The 17,501-nt window shown below is 41.4% G+C and overlaps 1 protein-coding gene across 3 annotated transcripts in view; it reads right to left on the reverse strand.

Moving 5' to 3' along the window:
* Positions 1-16,452, reverse strand: part of LOC148888172 (mitochondrial intermediate peptidase-like) — a 38,472-nt gene extending 22,020 nt beyond the window's left edge. Inside the window, exons 1-19 of one of the 3 annotated variants that reach the window (XM_089014472.1) lie at positions 16,114-16,452; positions 15,328-15,433; positions 14,984-15,157; positions 13,151-13,239; positions 12,987-13,073; positions 12,573-12,636; positions 12,299-12,481; positions 11,450-11,606; positions 10,330-10,378; positions 9,658-9,718; positions 9,514-9,566; positions 8,938-9,091; positions 8,764-8,841; positions 8,189-8,396; positions 7,247-7,356; positions 7,077-7,151; positions 6,853-6,969; positions 5,456-5,577; positions 5,305-5,378 (exon numbers count right to left, since the gene is read on the reverse strand). In XM_089014472.1, coding sequence (XP_088870598.1) covers positions 5,305-5,378; positions 5,456-5,577; positions 6,853-6,969; positions 7,077-7,151; positions 7,247-7,356; positions 8,189-8,396; positions 8,764-8,841; positions 8,938-9,091; positions 9,514-9,566; positions 9,658-9,718; positions 10,330-10,378; positions 11,450-11,606; positions 12,299-12,481; positions 12,573-12,636; positions 12,987-13,073; positions 13,151-13,239; positions 14,984-15,157; positions 15,328-15,433; positions 16,114-16,127 — 1,975 coding nt within the window. In that variant the 5' untranslated portion in view covers positions 16,128-16,452. Of the gene's footprint in view, positions 1-5,304; positions 5,379-5,455; positions 5,578-6,852; positions 6,970-7,076; positions 7,152-7,246; positions 7,357-8,188; positions 8,397-8,763; positions 8,842-8,937; positions 9,092-9,513; positions 9,567-9,657; positions 9,719-10,329; positions 10,379-11,449; positions 11,607-12,298; positions 12,482-12,572; positions 12,637-12,986; positions 13,074-13,150; positions 13,240-14,983; positions 15,158-15,327; positions 15,886-16,113 lie in introns of those variants that run through there. The other 2 variants (XM_089014471.1, XM_089014473.1) reach the window with 2 other exon arrangements.
* Positions 16,453-17,501: the final 1,049 nt, after the last annotated feature.

A 17,501-nucleotide genomic window follows, 5' to 3' on the forward strand; every position in this document is an offset into this window, starting at 1 on the left:
CAGACATATGAAGCAGACCAGCGTAGAGTCACGTCTGCAATTAGAAAACAAAGTAACCCATTAACCTATGTTCAAAGAAAAAACAAAAAACAAAAGATGAGCAAAGAAGATCCATCTGTAACCATAAAAACGTGTTCAAGAAAAGAAGGCAAACGTGTTTGGGACAAAAGGCATTATTGTTTCTACTGTGGCCAATCAAATTTGAAGATGGCAAGACATTTAGAAAGGAAACATATGGAATTTAAAGAAGTTGCTTTCGCGTTCAGCTTTCCATCAGGATCCAAAAAAAGAAAGTCCCTATTGGAACAGCTTCGGAACAAGGGAGACTTCAAACATAACAGCACGGTTCTAAAAGATGGACAAGGGGAACTTGTCACATGGAAGCAGCCAACCGATGCCGCCTCCACCGATGATTATTTGCCCTGCCCATCATGTTATGGGTTGTTTTTAAAAAAATGTCTGTGGAAACATCATTCAATATGTAGAGCAAGAGAGCTATGCAAAGACGACAAGCGAAGGAAAGGAAAGAGGGTCCAAAATATTGCTGCCAGTCTCCTCCCAACAGCCGCATCATCAGAGGGATATGAAACAATTATCAATAACATGAGACAAGATCCTGTATCGTTTCACATACGAAAGGATTTCCTAATTTGCAAGTATGGCGAATCACTGTATTCCAAACATGGCTGTGTCAAGTCCAAGCACCAGTACATTGCGCAACGAATGAGGGAATTGGGACGGTTCATGCTTATTGCTAAAAAAATGGATAAGACCATCGCGGGTCTGCAGGATTTGTGTACGCCTTTGAAGTTTAATACTGTTATAAATGTCGCAAAGAAACTCACTGCGTTCAGTCCAGGGAAAAATGAATATGGGAAACCCTCCACAGCTCTTAAATTAGGATTTTGTTTGAAAGGAGCAGTGGAAGTCCTTATTGGACAGACTCTGATGGAGGATGACGACCTGGCAGAGAGAAAGGCAAAAAAATTTCTGGAACTCCTCGAAAAAAACTGGAAAAACCATGTATCAGTCAGTGCTCATCAAACAATAGATGAAAAAAGATGGAATAAACAAGATGATATTCCTCTTACCAAGGATGTCATCACACTCAGGGACCACCTTAGAGTGGTTGAAGAGGAGGCAAAGGCTGAATTGACCCAAGGGATGAGTTTAAGTGCTTTTCGTAAATTGAATGAATCTGTTCTGGCACAAATGATTGTTTTTAACAAGCGGCGTGAAGGGGAAGCATCACGTTTGACTCTCGAGACCTACCAGAATGCCAGCACAAATCCAGTCAATCAGGACATTTTTGAAACACTTTCACCATTGGAAAAAGAGTTAAGCAAGCTCTTAACTCGCATTGAAGTCCGGGGCAAAAGGGGCAGAAAGGTCCCAGTGTTTTTTACAGAAAGAATGAAGGAGTCCATCAACGTTTTAATTCAAAGGCGACAAGATGCAGGGATACCTGCTGAGAATCCCTATCTTTTTGCAAGACCAGGTGCAATAACAAATATCCGGGGATGTGACTGTCTGCGCAAATTTGCGAAAGAAAGCAACGCAGAAAACCCTCAATTCCTAAGGTCTACCAAACTGAGGAAACAGGTTGCGACACTGTGTCAGCTGTTGGATCTTAGTGAACAGGAATTGGAACAAGTCGCAAGGTTCATGGGACACGACATCAGAGTGCACCGAGATTTTTACAGACAGACTGATAAAACTTTTCAAATTGCAAAAATCAGCAAGCTGCTTTTTGCAATGGAGCAAGGCACTGGAACACTTAGTGGAAAGAATCTTGACACCATTAAATTATCTTTTTCTGGTAAGCATTCACTGAAATGTCATCATATTTAAAAAAAATCATTTTGAGACTGGCATAAAGAAAAACCTGATTGTTACTTCTATACCTTCTTTCTTTCTTTTCTGCACAGATGATATACCCAAAGCAGGCTCTAGTAGCACCAAACCGAGAGGGAAAAGAAAGGCAAATGTGGATGAAGGTAAATTGTAAGATTAATAAGTATACTTTACACTAACTTTCAATCTTATTTTCTGCAAAGATGATATCCCCAAAACAGGCTCAAGCAGCACAAATTCAGGGGAAAAAAGAAATGAAAATGTGGATGAAGGTAAATTGTAAGATTAATAAATCTGCCCTGGTTAGGACTAATTTTCAATCTTTTTCTTTTCTGCACAGATTATATCCCCAAAGCAGGCTCTAGCAGAATCAAACCGTGGGGGAAAAGAAAAGAAAATGTCATTGAAGGTAAAATTGTAGGATGAATAAGTATGCTACTACTGTGTCTGCAGGCATCATTAGATTCTGATTTAAGAGTCAGCTTTCTGTGGCTGGGGGCGATGAACGGACATCCCAAGGGTTCGAATATCTCCTCTTTTTTTTTCACGGCCGTTGTCATGAAGTATGAGGTATCATGTAGTTCTCTTGGTCAACAAGAATGGGCCAGAGGTGAGGGAGCATTTGCTGACATATGGGGTCTGCAGGCTAAAAAAAAATACGACTGAGGAAGTTGTGATGAGATTGAAATCATAAGTAGCACAATACTCACCACACTTGACAGAATAACAATTTGTTCATTATTATTTAAAAACTTAGTGTTGATCGAACAGGTATATACAGTGATACCCTGGCTTACGAACTTAATTGGTTCCCAGACAGTGTGGAAGGCAAAAAGTTTGTATCCCAAAAATAATTTCCCAGAGGAAACCCTTAAAATGGGAATAACCCGTTCCCAGGTCCTCATAAAACATAATTTTCTACTTTCTAATTTTCTAAGCCTTAAAACTACACAAAATATACATTATTTTATGGATAATAAATGTGCTACGGTCTTATAATTAAAAAAATTAACTGTACTGTATAATAAAGTGGTTTTATTGACCTTTGTGATGGCTTGATGGAATGAAGTGGCCAGTTTCATCAGCATGAAACACTTGATGAGGAACGTAACCTTCTTCTTTCACCATCTTGAGGAATGATCCCTTGTAGGTGCTTTCTCTGTGATAATTGTATCTAGTTCTTCATGGGCTCGTTCGCGAACGACACATCACTCATTGAGGCAGCTCCGTGTACAAAAAAGTTTGTATGCCAAGGTAAAGTTCGTATGCCAAGGTAAAAGTTTCAAAAATGTAACGTTCGTAAACCGAATATAGAAAATGTCTTTGGTTTATTTCAAATGGTTTTGTATACTTTGGCAATCTAGTTAAATCAGGCCCTATCAATTTTAGAATTTGACCCCTTTTCAGACACAAGGGGGCCACTTTTTTAATTTCCCAGATGCATCCCTGTAGAATTCCAAATGATTCCTTTTGAAATGGCTCCCTGTCCCACCATAACAAGTGCAAGGTGTCATTTTGCTTGTTTTACTTTAAGGTGACGTGACAAAAAAACGAGCAAAGCGCTGTCATGGCAAACGGAAAAGAACTTCTGACTCAGATGGTAAACTGGAAGCTTTTTTTGGCTATTAGTCTTACCTTGAGGTATTGGTTCGCACTAACTTTTAATTTTGGATCCAGAAATATTTTTTTCTCTCCATAATTTAACAAGTTAAAATGCATGCACCGTATTTGCCCATGAGTGTCAAATTAGCAATGTCTCCTTTCTTTGTAGATTTGAGTCCAAGAAAAAAAATTGCTTCCAAAGAGCATGAAAATTCAAAGTCAGAGAAAAAGAAAGGTAAGTCTATTTATTTTATGTATATAATCCACACTGTAATGCTGCCACAAGTGGTCTTTGTGAGTATCATTAAATTGCAATTGTCATCATATTTAGGCTCTCCCAGAGTAAATTTGAGGAGACCGTGGAGTGAAGAAGAAAAGGCTGCTGTGGAAAAACACATGAAGAGACTGATAAAAGGGCATCAAGTGCCTGGGAAAGAACAGTGTACTGACTGCATTAAGAAAGAGCCGCAGACTTTGGCTCAAAGATCCTGGAAAGACATAAAGAACTTTGTCCACAACAAAATTGTGACACTCAAAAGAAGATCCACTTCTCGGGTTCTTCAGTTTTAATGATACAACAAATTTGTTTTGATGTGCATGCCTTTTTCTTCACAAATATGCACTTTAGTACATGTTCTAGTTTCTTACAAGAGTATTTAATTTTGTATTATATTCCCTTTTACTGTTGTTAAAAATGTTTTGCTTCAGGACAGATTTCATGTTGACATCATGTTAAAATAAAGTTTTAGTTTATTTGATTTGGTTATGGAAATTCATTGAGCAAAAGCATGGGTCACTTTACCAAAGTAGTTATGATACAGCAATCGACCAGACCAGCTTCCGGTTGATATGAACATATAAATAAGGAATTCCATTTATTTTAAGTTAAAACTATCAAGTTATTCATTAAACAGTCTCTCTCTCTCTCTCTCTCTCTCTCTCTCTCTCTCTCTCTCTCTCTCTCTCTCTCTCTCTCTCTCTCTCTCTCTCTCTCTCTCTCTCTCTCTCTCTCTCTCTCTCTGTATATATATATATATATATATATATATATATAGTCTATATATATATATATATATATATATATATATATATATATATATATATATATCGATACTATTTCTATGCACGCACTGAGAAAATTACACACAAACAGGGTCGGATATATCGATAGTCCCGGTTATATCGATATTTTTTCGGACTCCCTTGAATATTGATATAACGAGACTTTACTGTATATATATACACACAATTAAAATACAAAATGTCTGCCGTGTAATTGTAGGTGATAATGAGAGGTAAAAGTTGATACAAAAAGTGGTTTGAAAACTCAACTGAATCAACCAAACAAAAAAATTAAATAAATAAAACGATGTTTCGAACATAATTCACTATATGAGTGAGGTCCCGGGATTTACCCATTCGGACCTCACTTGTCTAGTGATTCCACTCTCAAGTCCACTTCTTATTGCTTTGTTTTTTAAACAAGTTGAAGTGGGAAATGCAGTTAGGGGGACATCTAGTGTTCAAATATAACACTGGTTCTTCTCTAAACTTATCAGAAAGGGTGGTCCTCACTCCTGATGTGGAGTTACCCGGACCTCACAAAGTCGTTCAAACAGGAATGTGTGTGTGTGTGTGTGTGTGTGTGTGTGTGTGTGTGTGTGTGTGTGTGTGTGTGTGTGTGTGTGTGTGTGTGTGGGTGCCTGAAGTCTATTGCCTTATCAGTTTTGGAAATAATTTAAGGAAAGGGAGACCCACGGGGGTCAACAGATGCAGTGATTCAAGGAGGGAACAGTGTACCCACGATCACTAGTCACTGTGATTTATCTGAGACGGAGTTTGTGTTACCTTCCACCATCAACATGGGCTCCTTGGCTCCTCCATGGGTTAACATCTCTCGACGATACCGCTCACCCATGTCCCTGACAGACACATGCGAGAGGTGACAGAGGATTAGTTCGAGTTCGTTCGAGTGGCGTTTTAATGCAAAAGCTGCCACCTGTTTAAAGGGTCTTGAATGAAGCACTGCTTCCACACCATGGAGGCCACAGCTCTGGACATGAGGTAAGAATAGTACTTGGCGCCATAACCGATCAGGTGGCTAAATCTTAGCTGCCATGCCTGTGAAGGAGACATCCCGTTGAATTCAAAGGACGTTTTTGATAGGATATAAAGCGAATACATGAGAAGGACCATCGGGAATGGTGTCAAAGTGAAGATGTCATTCTCATCTTTGGTGGCTGTCTTTATTGCCATTATTATCTTGCTCCCTTTCCCCCCTCTGACAAAACATCAAAACACAAGAAGGGAGCTCCCATTTCAAAGGACACAATGTGGAAATTCCAAAACAGTAAATGGGTTCCTCTTCTCTATTCTTTCTGCATTTGCCCCGGGGTCCTTCTCTACGACCTTTAAGATGTTCTCATATGAGCTCAATTCTCGGTTGGACTGAGTGAGGAATTCAGGAAGTTGCTAAAAACAGCAATTCCCAGAGTTAAAGAAGACAAAAAGGCTACAGATTACATATAAATCCAAATTTATGATTGACCTATCGTTGCTTTAATTAAAGACGTTGAAACTGAAGAAGACCCTTGAGTGAGATGCATCAGCGTAACAGTCAAGACTTATCTTGGCAACAGAAATCACACAAGCAGCTCAGACAACCACAAGAAAAGCAGAATTTAAACCAGCTTGCTACGACAACAAAAGTGCAACAGTGCTTCAGGAGATTGTTGCTTAAAGTCTGCTTTTATAATCTAAATAACATGACTGCTATCAAGACAATTTCAAAAAGGGTGGTTGAAGATAACGATAATGTAATGGAAGTGGAGACTATCACAATGCTCAGGCTGAAATCTCAACTACATTTAGAAATGTGAAACGAAGACTGAGATAACAAAATGTAACACCGACTAGGTTTGAATAATAAATCAAAGCGGTGGTATGATTTTATTACGATGTAGATAGCGGCCCACCATTTTTGTCCATCTGCAAACCCCAATCCTTGAGAGTGAGGCAGAGCAGACCTGCTCAAACTGGGAAATATATCCTTCTGTAGTTGACTGAGGTAAATGTCTTATGCAGCTTTCAGCGATTGGTGAAATGGGGGAAACATATGATAAAACTAAACTATGTGGAAGTAGCATCTGAGAAAGAAGAGAGGCATAAGTGGAAGTGTGGGGGAAGAAATACTGAATTATGGGCATGGATACAGCAGCTTTGTAATGTCTTTACATGATGCATATAATTTATTTTAGAGCAAGTGCTCAATAAAGGCTGTTGCTTGTCTCTACTGTGACTTTGTTTTCGATTCCCTTCTCCCTTGTCTCCTCTTACCCACAGCTCATGGCAGTAAATGTGTGTGGGATTTATATGAGAGATATACAGTAAACGTACCGTATTGGGTGTGTAAGGCAAGCCGTAGAACTCCTGCTGCAACTCCTGCAGAATTTCAGTGGTGGAGCGATTTTGGGGTTTACCGTGGTAAACCTGGTCCAGCGCAGCATAGAAAATCTGCGCAGGGACAACATAGAACATCACTGATTGTACACGGTTGATGTTAAAATGAGAAGAAAAAAATCTTGATGCATTATGAATTACAGAAAATTATTGAGTAGTACCTGCAGCTGAGTGTCTGCTGCACCGCATACCTTCTTGGACTCAAACAGACGAGTCACCATACTCTCAGGGAGAGGCTAAAGAGACATTGAAACACCACTCGTCATTTATTGACCGTCACCATATATTTCTTAAACACTTCTTGCTCCGTGTCTATATGCTTGTAGTATACCTGTCCGGTTTCATAATGACGTGCAAACTGGCTGACGACTCGATAATCGGCGGCAAAGTACTCCATGAGGATGGAAGGGACTTCTGCGAAATCTGTTGCACATCTAGTTCCTGGAGGATCAAAAACAGTTTGTTTCTGTTTCTTAAAATATATTTTAAAACACATTTTGATTTAATTAACCATTTTGGCCGAATTTGGGTGGTTTAACATATTTTTGTTGCATTCTTTCGTTGTATTGCAGTTTTGGCCATTCATCGGACAGCCTGATCCATATCAGTGTACAGTTGTACACTGTAATAAACAATATAATAAAAAAAAAAATCTGAAAATTATATGTGTTAGTCCAAACTTTTTAAATGAATAATCTTCTCTCTATTTTATGGATCCGATTTGATTATGAAGGGTTTTCTACTGCATATAGTGTAACAATAAGGCTTCCTGAGGCTGCTGAAAAAGCATGGCCTGACACCGGATGTGCTACAACATTTCTACACGGCAATCATCAAATCAATGCTGTGTTCTTCCATCACGGTTTGGATCGGGGCCGCCACAAAAATGAACACAATCCGACTTCAAAGGACAGTTCGGAGGGTGGGAAAAAAAATCATTGGCACTGCCCTACCCACTCTCGAGGACTTGCACACTCCAAGAATCAGGACAAGAGCACGAAAAATCCTACTGGACCCTCCGCACCCTGCCCGCCACCTTTTCCAGTGACTCCCCTCAGGCAGGCGCTACCGATCCATGATACTTGATACTTTGCACAGTGTCTCACAGTTGCTCCTGAGAGGCACCATTTACGTTAGTTGGATTAGATTAGATTAGATTCGATTAGGCTTTATATTATGTTACTAGTGCAACACATTCTACCGGAGACAAATTCCTTGCGTGTTCTACATAATTTGCCAATGAAGATTATTCTGATTCTGAGATTGAGCTCACCCGTAACATGTTGGTAACGAGTGCGTCCCAGCATTGAATGCATGGCGTGACCCATTTCGTGGAAAAGGTTCTCCATCATGCCGGGGGATAACAGGGTGGGGGCATTTCTGGTGGGGTGGGGTAAACTCAGCATCAGAACCACGACGGGCAGCTGGTACTGTTCTGTTTCCTGGCACCAGCGACCACCTCGGATGGTGAAGTGACAATCCTATATGGGGGAGGAAGAAAGAGAGAGACCAGGCTTCTTGTTTTTTAATCTTTGAGTACCTTGAAGGTGGAAATGCACGATTCAAATGAAAGCCCATTTACATTTGTTGCACTTGTGACTTTTTTTTGCAGGTTGATATGATTCTTGGATTTTGGGGAGGGGGGAAGAGCGACTATATTGACTCCACAATAAGCAAAAATTAATTTCCTCAACAACATTGGTTAGTGAGCCATTTTAACTGAAGGACAATCACAGATGATTGGATTATGATGTGGGTGCATGGCTGCCATGTTTTATTTTGTGATGAGATTATGACACTCGTATGTGTGAGCAGCAGATGAATAAAAAAGACTGAGCGAATGCCCACCTGATGAGGTTTGTCTCGCCGATGGAAAAAGTCACAATAGATATATCCAAGTAATCCTTCAGTTTCATGAACCACAGCCTGGAAGCGCACACACACGCATGGAAAAAATGAAATTTGGAGTACATCCAAATATCAGGCAACAACATGTCATGAAGCATATAGACAAGAGCGTACCAATTTGCGCACATCAACACTCCACACCTCTCCAGCGCTGGGGTGTTCAGACATGAGGGAAACACCAAAGAGCTGAGAGAAGAGAATGTTCAAACCCTCCATGCAGGCCCCCAGAGAAAAGTAGGGGCTGTAGAGACTGGGCTCGATATTGAACCTGAATCGTGAACAAAAACAAAAGATAAGCGAAACACTGATGTAAGATTGACTGCAATTGTTATCCTTGATCTTGCACGGGTGTACAGAGCAACAACTGAAACAGAGGAGTATTCATTTTGGGGAAACGGCACACTCCCATTTTTTTCTATTACTGTATCCAATGAAGTAACTGAGTGAAAATAAAAAGGTTGCAACTCAAGCTTGTTCACCCATAGCCCATAAATCCCAAAACCTGATTTTTTTAGCATTTTGCTAAATTGAAAATGATACATGAACAGACGTCTTTGCTTGTTCAGGTTCAAAACATCACTAACCTAATCTTGATATAGTGCAGAAGAATCTATTTCAAAAATCTACTTGCCAAAATCTATTGAAAATGCAGTCAATTACAGCTAAAAAAAATTAATACAAATTCCGAACCTTTCAGCACGCAAGACGCCACTCAGGAAGGGGTGATCCCACGGCATGAGCTCCTGCATCAACCCACCAACATTGTGAATTCTCAGGGGAAGAAAAATGTTTTCACATGGAATATAGTGGTAACAGGAACAGAATTGTACCCACAGAATGCAGAGGGTTGAGTTTTTTCTTCATGTTACTCATCATACTAAAGTCCTTTGCCGTTCTGTGACGTTGGGAGGAAGAGACCAAATAAGAGAAGAGAATAAAAGCTAGATGACTAGAGTCAGATAAATTGGCTGGCAAACGGACACTGACCAGCCGCAACTCAACTTTATATTTAGGTGGTTTTGATCAATTGGCATCGATATACAAATATAATGCTGTACACCAGGGGTGTCAAAGTCATTTTTTGCCGCGGGCCACATTGTAGTTATGGTTTCTTCTCGAGGAAATTTTATTAACATTTATTAATTTGGGGAACCCATTAGAATGTTGAATCCCTTCATATATTACATATACCTCGAAATATTACAGAGCACACAGCAAATTAATGAATAACTCGTTTTCAAATCTGAAGTCAAGAATAATGACTTTTATTGTGGTTGACATCCAAAAACATGAAATTTTGGCTCAGATTTTAGCAATCATCATGGAATTTAACAAGTTTGATTTGCTCTCGCGGGCCGAAAAAAATGATGTGGCGGGCCGGATTTGGCCCGCGTGCCTTGACTTTGACACATGTGCTGTACACTACAACAAGAGGTGTTTGTGGAACATGTTAAAAATGAATCTATGACAGATAGTATGATAAATGCTTCTTTCTTTTAACTGTACCTGTCTGACAGCTTGTCTGTTAACAACTGAAGAAATCTCATCACTGTTTCTGCAAGATACAAAAATACATGCAGCACACAAAACAAATCACATCATCAACATATAAAAAGCCCAAATTATTTGTGGAACTTGAATGTGTGAAGACAATTTCGATAATAACACTAACAGGGCTCTATACTATGTTTTCCCCTCTTTACTAGGAGAACATTAGATCCTAATCTAAAATTTCAAGGGCATAAGCAGTGTCTGAAGCTCATGACAAAAAGTTAGCGGACACCAGGGCAGACAACTCAGAAAAGTTGCCTGCCCGGCCATAAAGTTCCCTGCCCCATTGTTCACAACTTCAAACACAATAAAACGACTAATCGCAAAAAAACAAAAAACAAAACATTGTTGCGAAGTATAAAGGATTTTTTTAAATTAAGGAAGTACCTACCACAAATGCTCCCTAGCTTAATTTATGGTAAATATCCCTTGCTGAAGATTTTGCTGCCGTTGTCGTTTGTCGTCATGGTGCACAATGCAATGTCTGCATTACGTTGTCTGCTAAAAGCCACGTGTCCTGCTCTTTCTAAGCGCAAACAAACGTTTGATTTGAAAAAAAAACTTTCTTTTTATTTGATTGTCTTGAAGAAGTTGTCGGCCACCCGGGCCGAGACGTTTTGAAAGTTGTACGCCCGACGTAAATGTTATACGCCCCCGGCCTTCGGGCAGACGTTATTTCAAACACTGGCATAAGTATAAAATTCAGACGTTTATCAGCAACATAATGCACGGTAAGAGTAAAATTTTGACTGCATTGTCACAAACTCTTGGAAGAAATGTCACCATTTTGGTGGAGTCTGAAGTCCCGCTTTACCCTGTTTCTGGAAAGTCAAATTGACTCAACTATTATGTGACTATTGCATGGCGAAGGAGTAAACAGACATTGTCAAATTCACAACACATGCAGATGGTGAAAGGTGGCACTGACGATGATGCCAAGAAAAAAAGGAAAAGTTTCGACATATACAAGACTGAAATGCTACCAGCGCCCGCAGTTCGTTTTTTGCAGTTTCAACCCTATAAACATAAACTATACATCTTAAATCCTACCAACAGTACTGGCATATGACTGAACCTGGGGTTGCTGCCATCGTTCCTTTCAAGGCTCTGTGGGCATAGGACTCGTATCCCACCAGTGTAGCCAACTTGTATCTGCATCTCAGAAGCTCTTCCAAACATTCCATCAGATCCGCGTTTGGATAGAGGTAAATCCTGTAGGCAATTTCTCGTATCTACAAAAGACATCATTGAGACAGGTCTCTACACACACAAAATATTTTACCAATATTAATATAAAAAAAATAATTCAACACATAAAAAGGAATTAAGCACTGTTTAGAGCAGAGGTGTCAAATTCATTTCACATAGTGGGCCACATATGGCCTCGGTAGAAAATTATACCATACATGCATAAATAACCAAATATCATTCCTTCAATACCGAAACTTGTTGAAAACACACCAAACACAAACGTTTCCAACGCATCTCTGTAAAAAGTATAACATGGTTAATTTTTCATTTAAAACTCTACACTCATCTACTTTTCTCTATTTGGATAATGACATTTTGTCTAATGAGGGTGTTGAAACCGCGGTTGAAAAAAAATCACTGCTGTTTTCTTCTGCGTTCATCGAAAAAGTACCATTCTTGTATTGCACTTCATTAAAAATATCAATTCCATGTCGTTTTTGCATTTTTTCCACTTTTAAATTATCCTGCGGGCCTGATCAAACCTCCAGGGGGGGGCGGTTCCGGCCCGCCAGCCGTATGTTTGACACCGCTGGTTTAGCAGGATAAATTAAATATTAAATAAATTACCGGTACATGATAAAACAAGGCCTTGAAGGAACTTCTTGAAAGAGTTGTGATTCAAAGGCGCCGCCTACTGACTAACGAGTGTAATGTTCTATTTCTGGTTACACACCAAATCATCCGGAGAGTCTGCGTGCAATCCTCCAACCTCCACAAAACTTCCTGAGCTTGCAAAGTGCAAGTGGAGGTGTTCGGGAATGGCAGACCTGGCAATTCTGTTGGGCATGTGAGAGCCAACCAGGAATTCATTGTTTAAATCCAAGAGCTTCACGTGGAGAGCAACTGCCTCTTTCCTCTGTGATGCGAAAGGATACAAAGAGAAAGACGTGTCATTTCTGTCTGGTTGACAGAGGGGATGATTTCTCCACATGCAACAGGTCTCTCACCAGTTTCTCATTGAGATGAATACCACTGATTTCAAAGTCAAACAAGAATAACTCTGCGACTTTCCTGCAAAGACAGGAAAGGAATATATGGTTATCTTTTAAATATGTAAAATTACATTGGGACATAGGATCATCTAAGATGAGGTAACAAATGCTTCAAGCATTGGCCAACACCTACTTTTGTGCTAAATGTATTTTGATGTTGCTGAATCAGAAAAAAAAAATATTGGGACATTGTTTAGTTGCTGTGGCGACCCCTTGAAGGAAAAAGCCGAAAGGAAAAGAAGAGGAGGAGTTTAGAATATCTTGTTTTTCTATCATTTCACCCCCACCCCACCCCCTTTCAAATTGCTGCTGTGGACTGCAAATTTCCCCAGTGTGGGACGAATAAAGGTTTTATGATTCTTATTCTACCTTGTGTCTGGGTCCAGCTGAGCCATAAGTTCTGGCCTGTCAAGCAAACTCTTCAAAGTGTTACATAGCTCCACATTGGTGTTCAACCTGAAACATAGTAAGAATAATTTCTTAATCAGATGACAGGACAGTCTTGATGTAATCTGATCGTGTTACTCTTTTACTTCTCCACAACTGTGCCAATCTCAATGCAGGTCTTCTCTGCAGCATCGCGGTATACTGAATCAGGATGTGCTACTTTCACAAAATCCGCCTGGAAATGGAGAGACACTCAGCATACAACTCAGATAAATTAAGACAATTAGGAATGTGGGATTGTGGGTCTTGAAACATTTAGCATATCACCTGCCCAGACCCCATGTTTGGTATTGGGAGAAATAAAGTAAAGTGAAAAGGGGAAAAATAGTACAAAAACTGAATAATGTTATTTTTTCTACAATGGAATGAGAACAAATACTGAACTCTGATTTTTTTGTTTGATATTTTATTTCAGGGTCATAGCACCCTAGTCTAGAACTCGCTGATGAACTTGTTGCGTCACACTTGTGTATGATTTTGAAGTGCGCTTTTCAACCCTTTCATGTCTTTCAATTCCTTGATGTCCTTGATGTGCGTCTCACCCTGACGCATAGCACACGCTTGAAAATTGTATAAAAGGAGCTGTCGCGGGACAGAGAGATTGGGGCGAACCACGGGGCAGAATCATCTCAGACTCACGCCCGGCTTATGCCGGGCGTCGGACGGACATCACGGCACGACTTGCTCAACTCCACGCCACGATCAAGCTCTGCGCGTCACCTGCCTGGGAGATCTGACAACGAACCTACTTACAAATATAGAGAAACATCAAACTCTTTATTGGCGAGCGAGCCAGGAGGATTTTTTTCCCTCCTCCTCAGCCCAATCAACTCTCCAAATGGAAAGAACCAGATTTCCCAGCCGCCTGTGAACGCGGCATCTTCACAGCAAGACCCCTCAAGCCGAGCTCCCGATGGGCCGCCACCACCCATGGGCGCCCCGACCCCACCGTGAAACCTGCCGCACCCTGATGGCCAACATCGTCCAATTCGCCTGGCGACTCTGCAACTAGCTGCATCGTATATGTCCACGATCGCACATCGTCGGACATCGCTTATGTCCACGATCGGACATCGTATATGTCCACGATCGGACATCGCTTATGTCCACGATCGGACTTCGGGAAGACGCTTCATGGCCGACACGGCCGCCGACGTCAGCGTTCTTCCTCAGCGTCCTGCAGAGCGCCATGGCAACGCGATCATCGCCACCGTCGCCGATGACCGGCCTGTCCGTGCGCGGCAGCATGGCCAACCCCACGCACCTTCGTCCTCACAATCCCTCATCGATTCTCCGACTTGACCGATACCAGCCGAACAACTCACGGTGAGAAGACCTTCCGGCATCGACTCGACGGCCGCGAGGAAAGTTTCCATCGATCGACTCAAACTGGCAGTCGTAGAGCACTCTTTGCCGTGCTCCCGTACAACGACTTCAGGCACCACGAAACCTCCTCGGCAACCTCCCCACCGACGCCTGCCATGCCCGGTGACCGTCATCTTGCCTGGCCTCACCATGTCGCAGAATGACTTTTGTTTTTATTTGTTTTTCCTTCATCGCTTTCACCGACTTCGGATCCAGGAGGGGAGCCTATGTATGAAGTATGATTTTGAAGTGCGCTTTTCAACCCTTTCATGTCTTTCAATTCCTTGATGTCCTTGATGTGCGTCTCACCCTGACGCATAGCACACGCTTGAAAATTGTATAAAAGGAGCTGTCGCGGGACAGAGAGATTGGGGCGAACCACGGGGCAGAATCATCTCAGACTCACGCCCGGCTTACGCCGGGCGTCGGACGGACATCACGGCACGACTTGCTCGACTCCACGCCGCGATCAAGCCCTGCGCGTCACCTGCCTGGGAGATCTGACAACGAACCTACTTACAAATAAAGAGAACCGTCAAACTCTTTAAACTTACCAAGTCCGCCACTTTACAAAGACCATCAGAGAGCTGATCAAAAGCTGTGACAGTCTCCACACCGGGAGCAGAAGTACATACTTTTTCGACCAGCAGCTCTGTGTTCTTTAGAGCCCGATCTGTAGCTAACTGGAATCCAACAGGAGAAGTCAGCTCTGGCAGGCCAAACAAACCCTACAGTCAAACATTACCAACATGAAGTTATGTTTAGATGGCTGCCTATCGAGTAAAATTGGTTTATGAGATTCATTTTTAAAATGATTAGTTTCATTGCGTTAATCGCAAAAACGGAGAGGGTACAGATTCTGGGAAGGTTAAATATAGAAATTTACAGTCGTACTCACCACATTTTTTTCAAACACGTCCAGTCTCTTGTGCAGTTTGGCATTGAAAGCTGTCCCAACAGGTGACCATGTTGTGACATTCTTGTGAAAAGACGTCCACAGACCTCTATGCTTCAAACAGTAAAGCAAAGTTTTACTTGGCGACATGTTGGTCTGCCCTGTTATTGAACTGCCGTCCGCTACTTTTGCTTCTTCTTGTGCCTACTGAAGCTGTCAAAGGACATGCTATCCTAGGTTCGGTGCTGGGTTGATCCGAAAAGGTTGAGACTAATTTATCAAAATGATAAACAATGTGGAAAATAAAATCAACACTCTAAAATGTCAATGACAAGACGATGCGTTACTGGTAGACACATCAACAAACACAAATGACATGCCGGTTTCCTGCTGCACATTTCACGCCATGTGTTATAGAACGCATTTTTCATGAACAGCCTAAAAAGTAAGTATAAAAAAATAGGTATTAATATATGACGTCTCCTACAATTGTTAACACCGGCAACACGACAATATCAGAATTTAGACGAAACAAGAATGTGTCGAAAGTGCGTAATGAGAAAACTACGTGACGTCATATATAGGCGACGTTATGCGTTTTTTAAAACTCAAATAAAAGACAGTTACTACACAATAAAAAGAAATGGGAATCAACCGCTTGAAAAAAGAGGGCAGGGAGAATAATTTAGCATTTTGTTGACAAAAAGTTTCAAATATCGCCCCGTTTCATTTTTTTCCCCCACAGCGGTCATTCTTCACACCATCCATCCATCCATCCATTATCCGTACCGCTTAATCCACATTAGGGTCGCGGGGGTGCTGGAGCCCAGCAGTCTTCGGGTACCAAGCGTGGGACACCCAAACAGTCACTCTCACACCTGGAGACATTTGGGAGTGTTCAATCTGCCTGCCATGCATGTTTACTTTCACAAAACCGGGGGAAACCTGAGGACCCGGAGATTACCCACGCGAGAACGGAGCCTCTGCACTGTGAAACCGGCGTGCTCACCACCCTCCCCTCTTCAATCTTCGTCTTCATCAAAAAAACAAAAACTTAATTGGGGGTCGGGGCGGGTGTAATACCCCAATATATTCCTCGTGATTATTACATTCCCCGCATTATCGTCTACCAGCGACGTGCGGTGAGGTTCATGGCTGGTGAGGCACTGACGTAATCACAGTCAGATTTACAAACATATGAAATCTACAGAGTAGCTTATTCATCATTTGATTGGGAACGGTTAACCTGTTTTGTTTAAAATGTCATGTCAGCATGCTTTATATATACAAACTGTAGCATAGAAAAAAATAATTAAAAAAAATGTTATCGTGTTACCTTTACTTATAAATGAAGTCCATGCGCCGCTCCTTCTGAAGAAAGGCATCGTTCAATTCTTTGTAGAAGCCTTCCTTATCTTTCTTCAGTTTTAAAAGTCTCTCTGTCTCAATGGAGATCACTGCCAGTGAAGAAAGTCATCCTTGCTCAGTCCTGTTCCGACTGTATGTTTTCAGTCTTTTCAGTGCTGAGAATGACCGCTCCGCTGATGCCGTAGTAGCTGGAACAGTGAGCACGAGCTGGAGCGACTTTGTCGCCTCAGGAATACGTAGTTTCAATTAGATCCGTTTGGGCCAAAAAGCTGAGGAGCTGTCCAGGACATTTACATCCATCCCTCACCGTTTGTGAGCTATAAAGTCCGGTGTTGGTCTTCCTTTAATTATTATCTCCTGCTTCGATTGAAAGTCCAGTTTAGAAAAATATTTCCATTTAGATATGTAATGCTCCGTTCTGAAAATAAGGCAAAGCAACACGAAAAAGTTACTGGATGGTTGCACTTAACTTGCTGTTTACTGTAGCATGCTGTCACTAATTCTATTATGCTGCTGACGAGGAGTCGCAAGAAGAATCTCTGGAATCACCAGCGCCCCCTGTCATGAGGCAGGAGAACTGTGTGCCTCACCTATGCAGTTTTGATAAAATAAAATAAACACCGTAGTACAGTATTTATAATGTACAGTGACTGTACATTATACACCAGCTAAACTGTAGAAATGTAGTTCATATACTAAGTGATTGACCACTTTAATAGTGATATGCAGAGGGACAGCAATGCAGTCTCACTGCAGAGCAAGCCAGCAGTTAGCAGTCATTGCGCAATACATGGTGAGGCTCAGCCGGC

The sequence above is a fragment of the Hippocampus bargibanti genome, linkage group LG14 (assembly GCF_051943395.1).
Source record: "Hippocampus bargibanti isolate YZ-2025 linkage group LG14, ASM5194339v1, whole genome shotgun sequence".
In the NCBI taxonomy this organism is placed as follows: Eukaryota; Metazoa; Chordata; class Actinopteri; order Syngnathiformes; family Syngnathidae; genus Hippocampus; species Hippocampus bargibanti.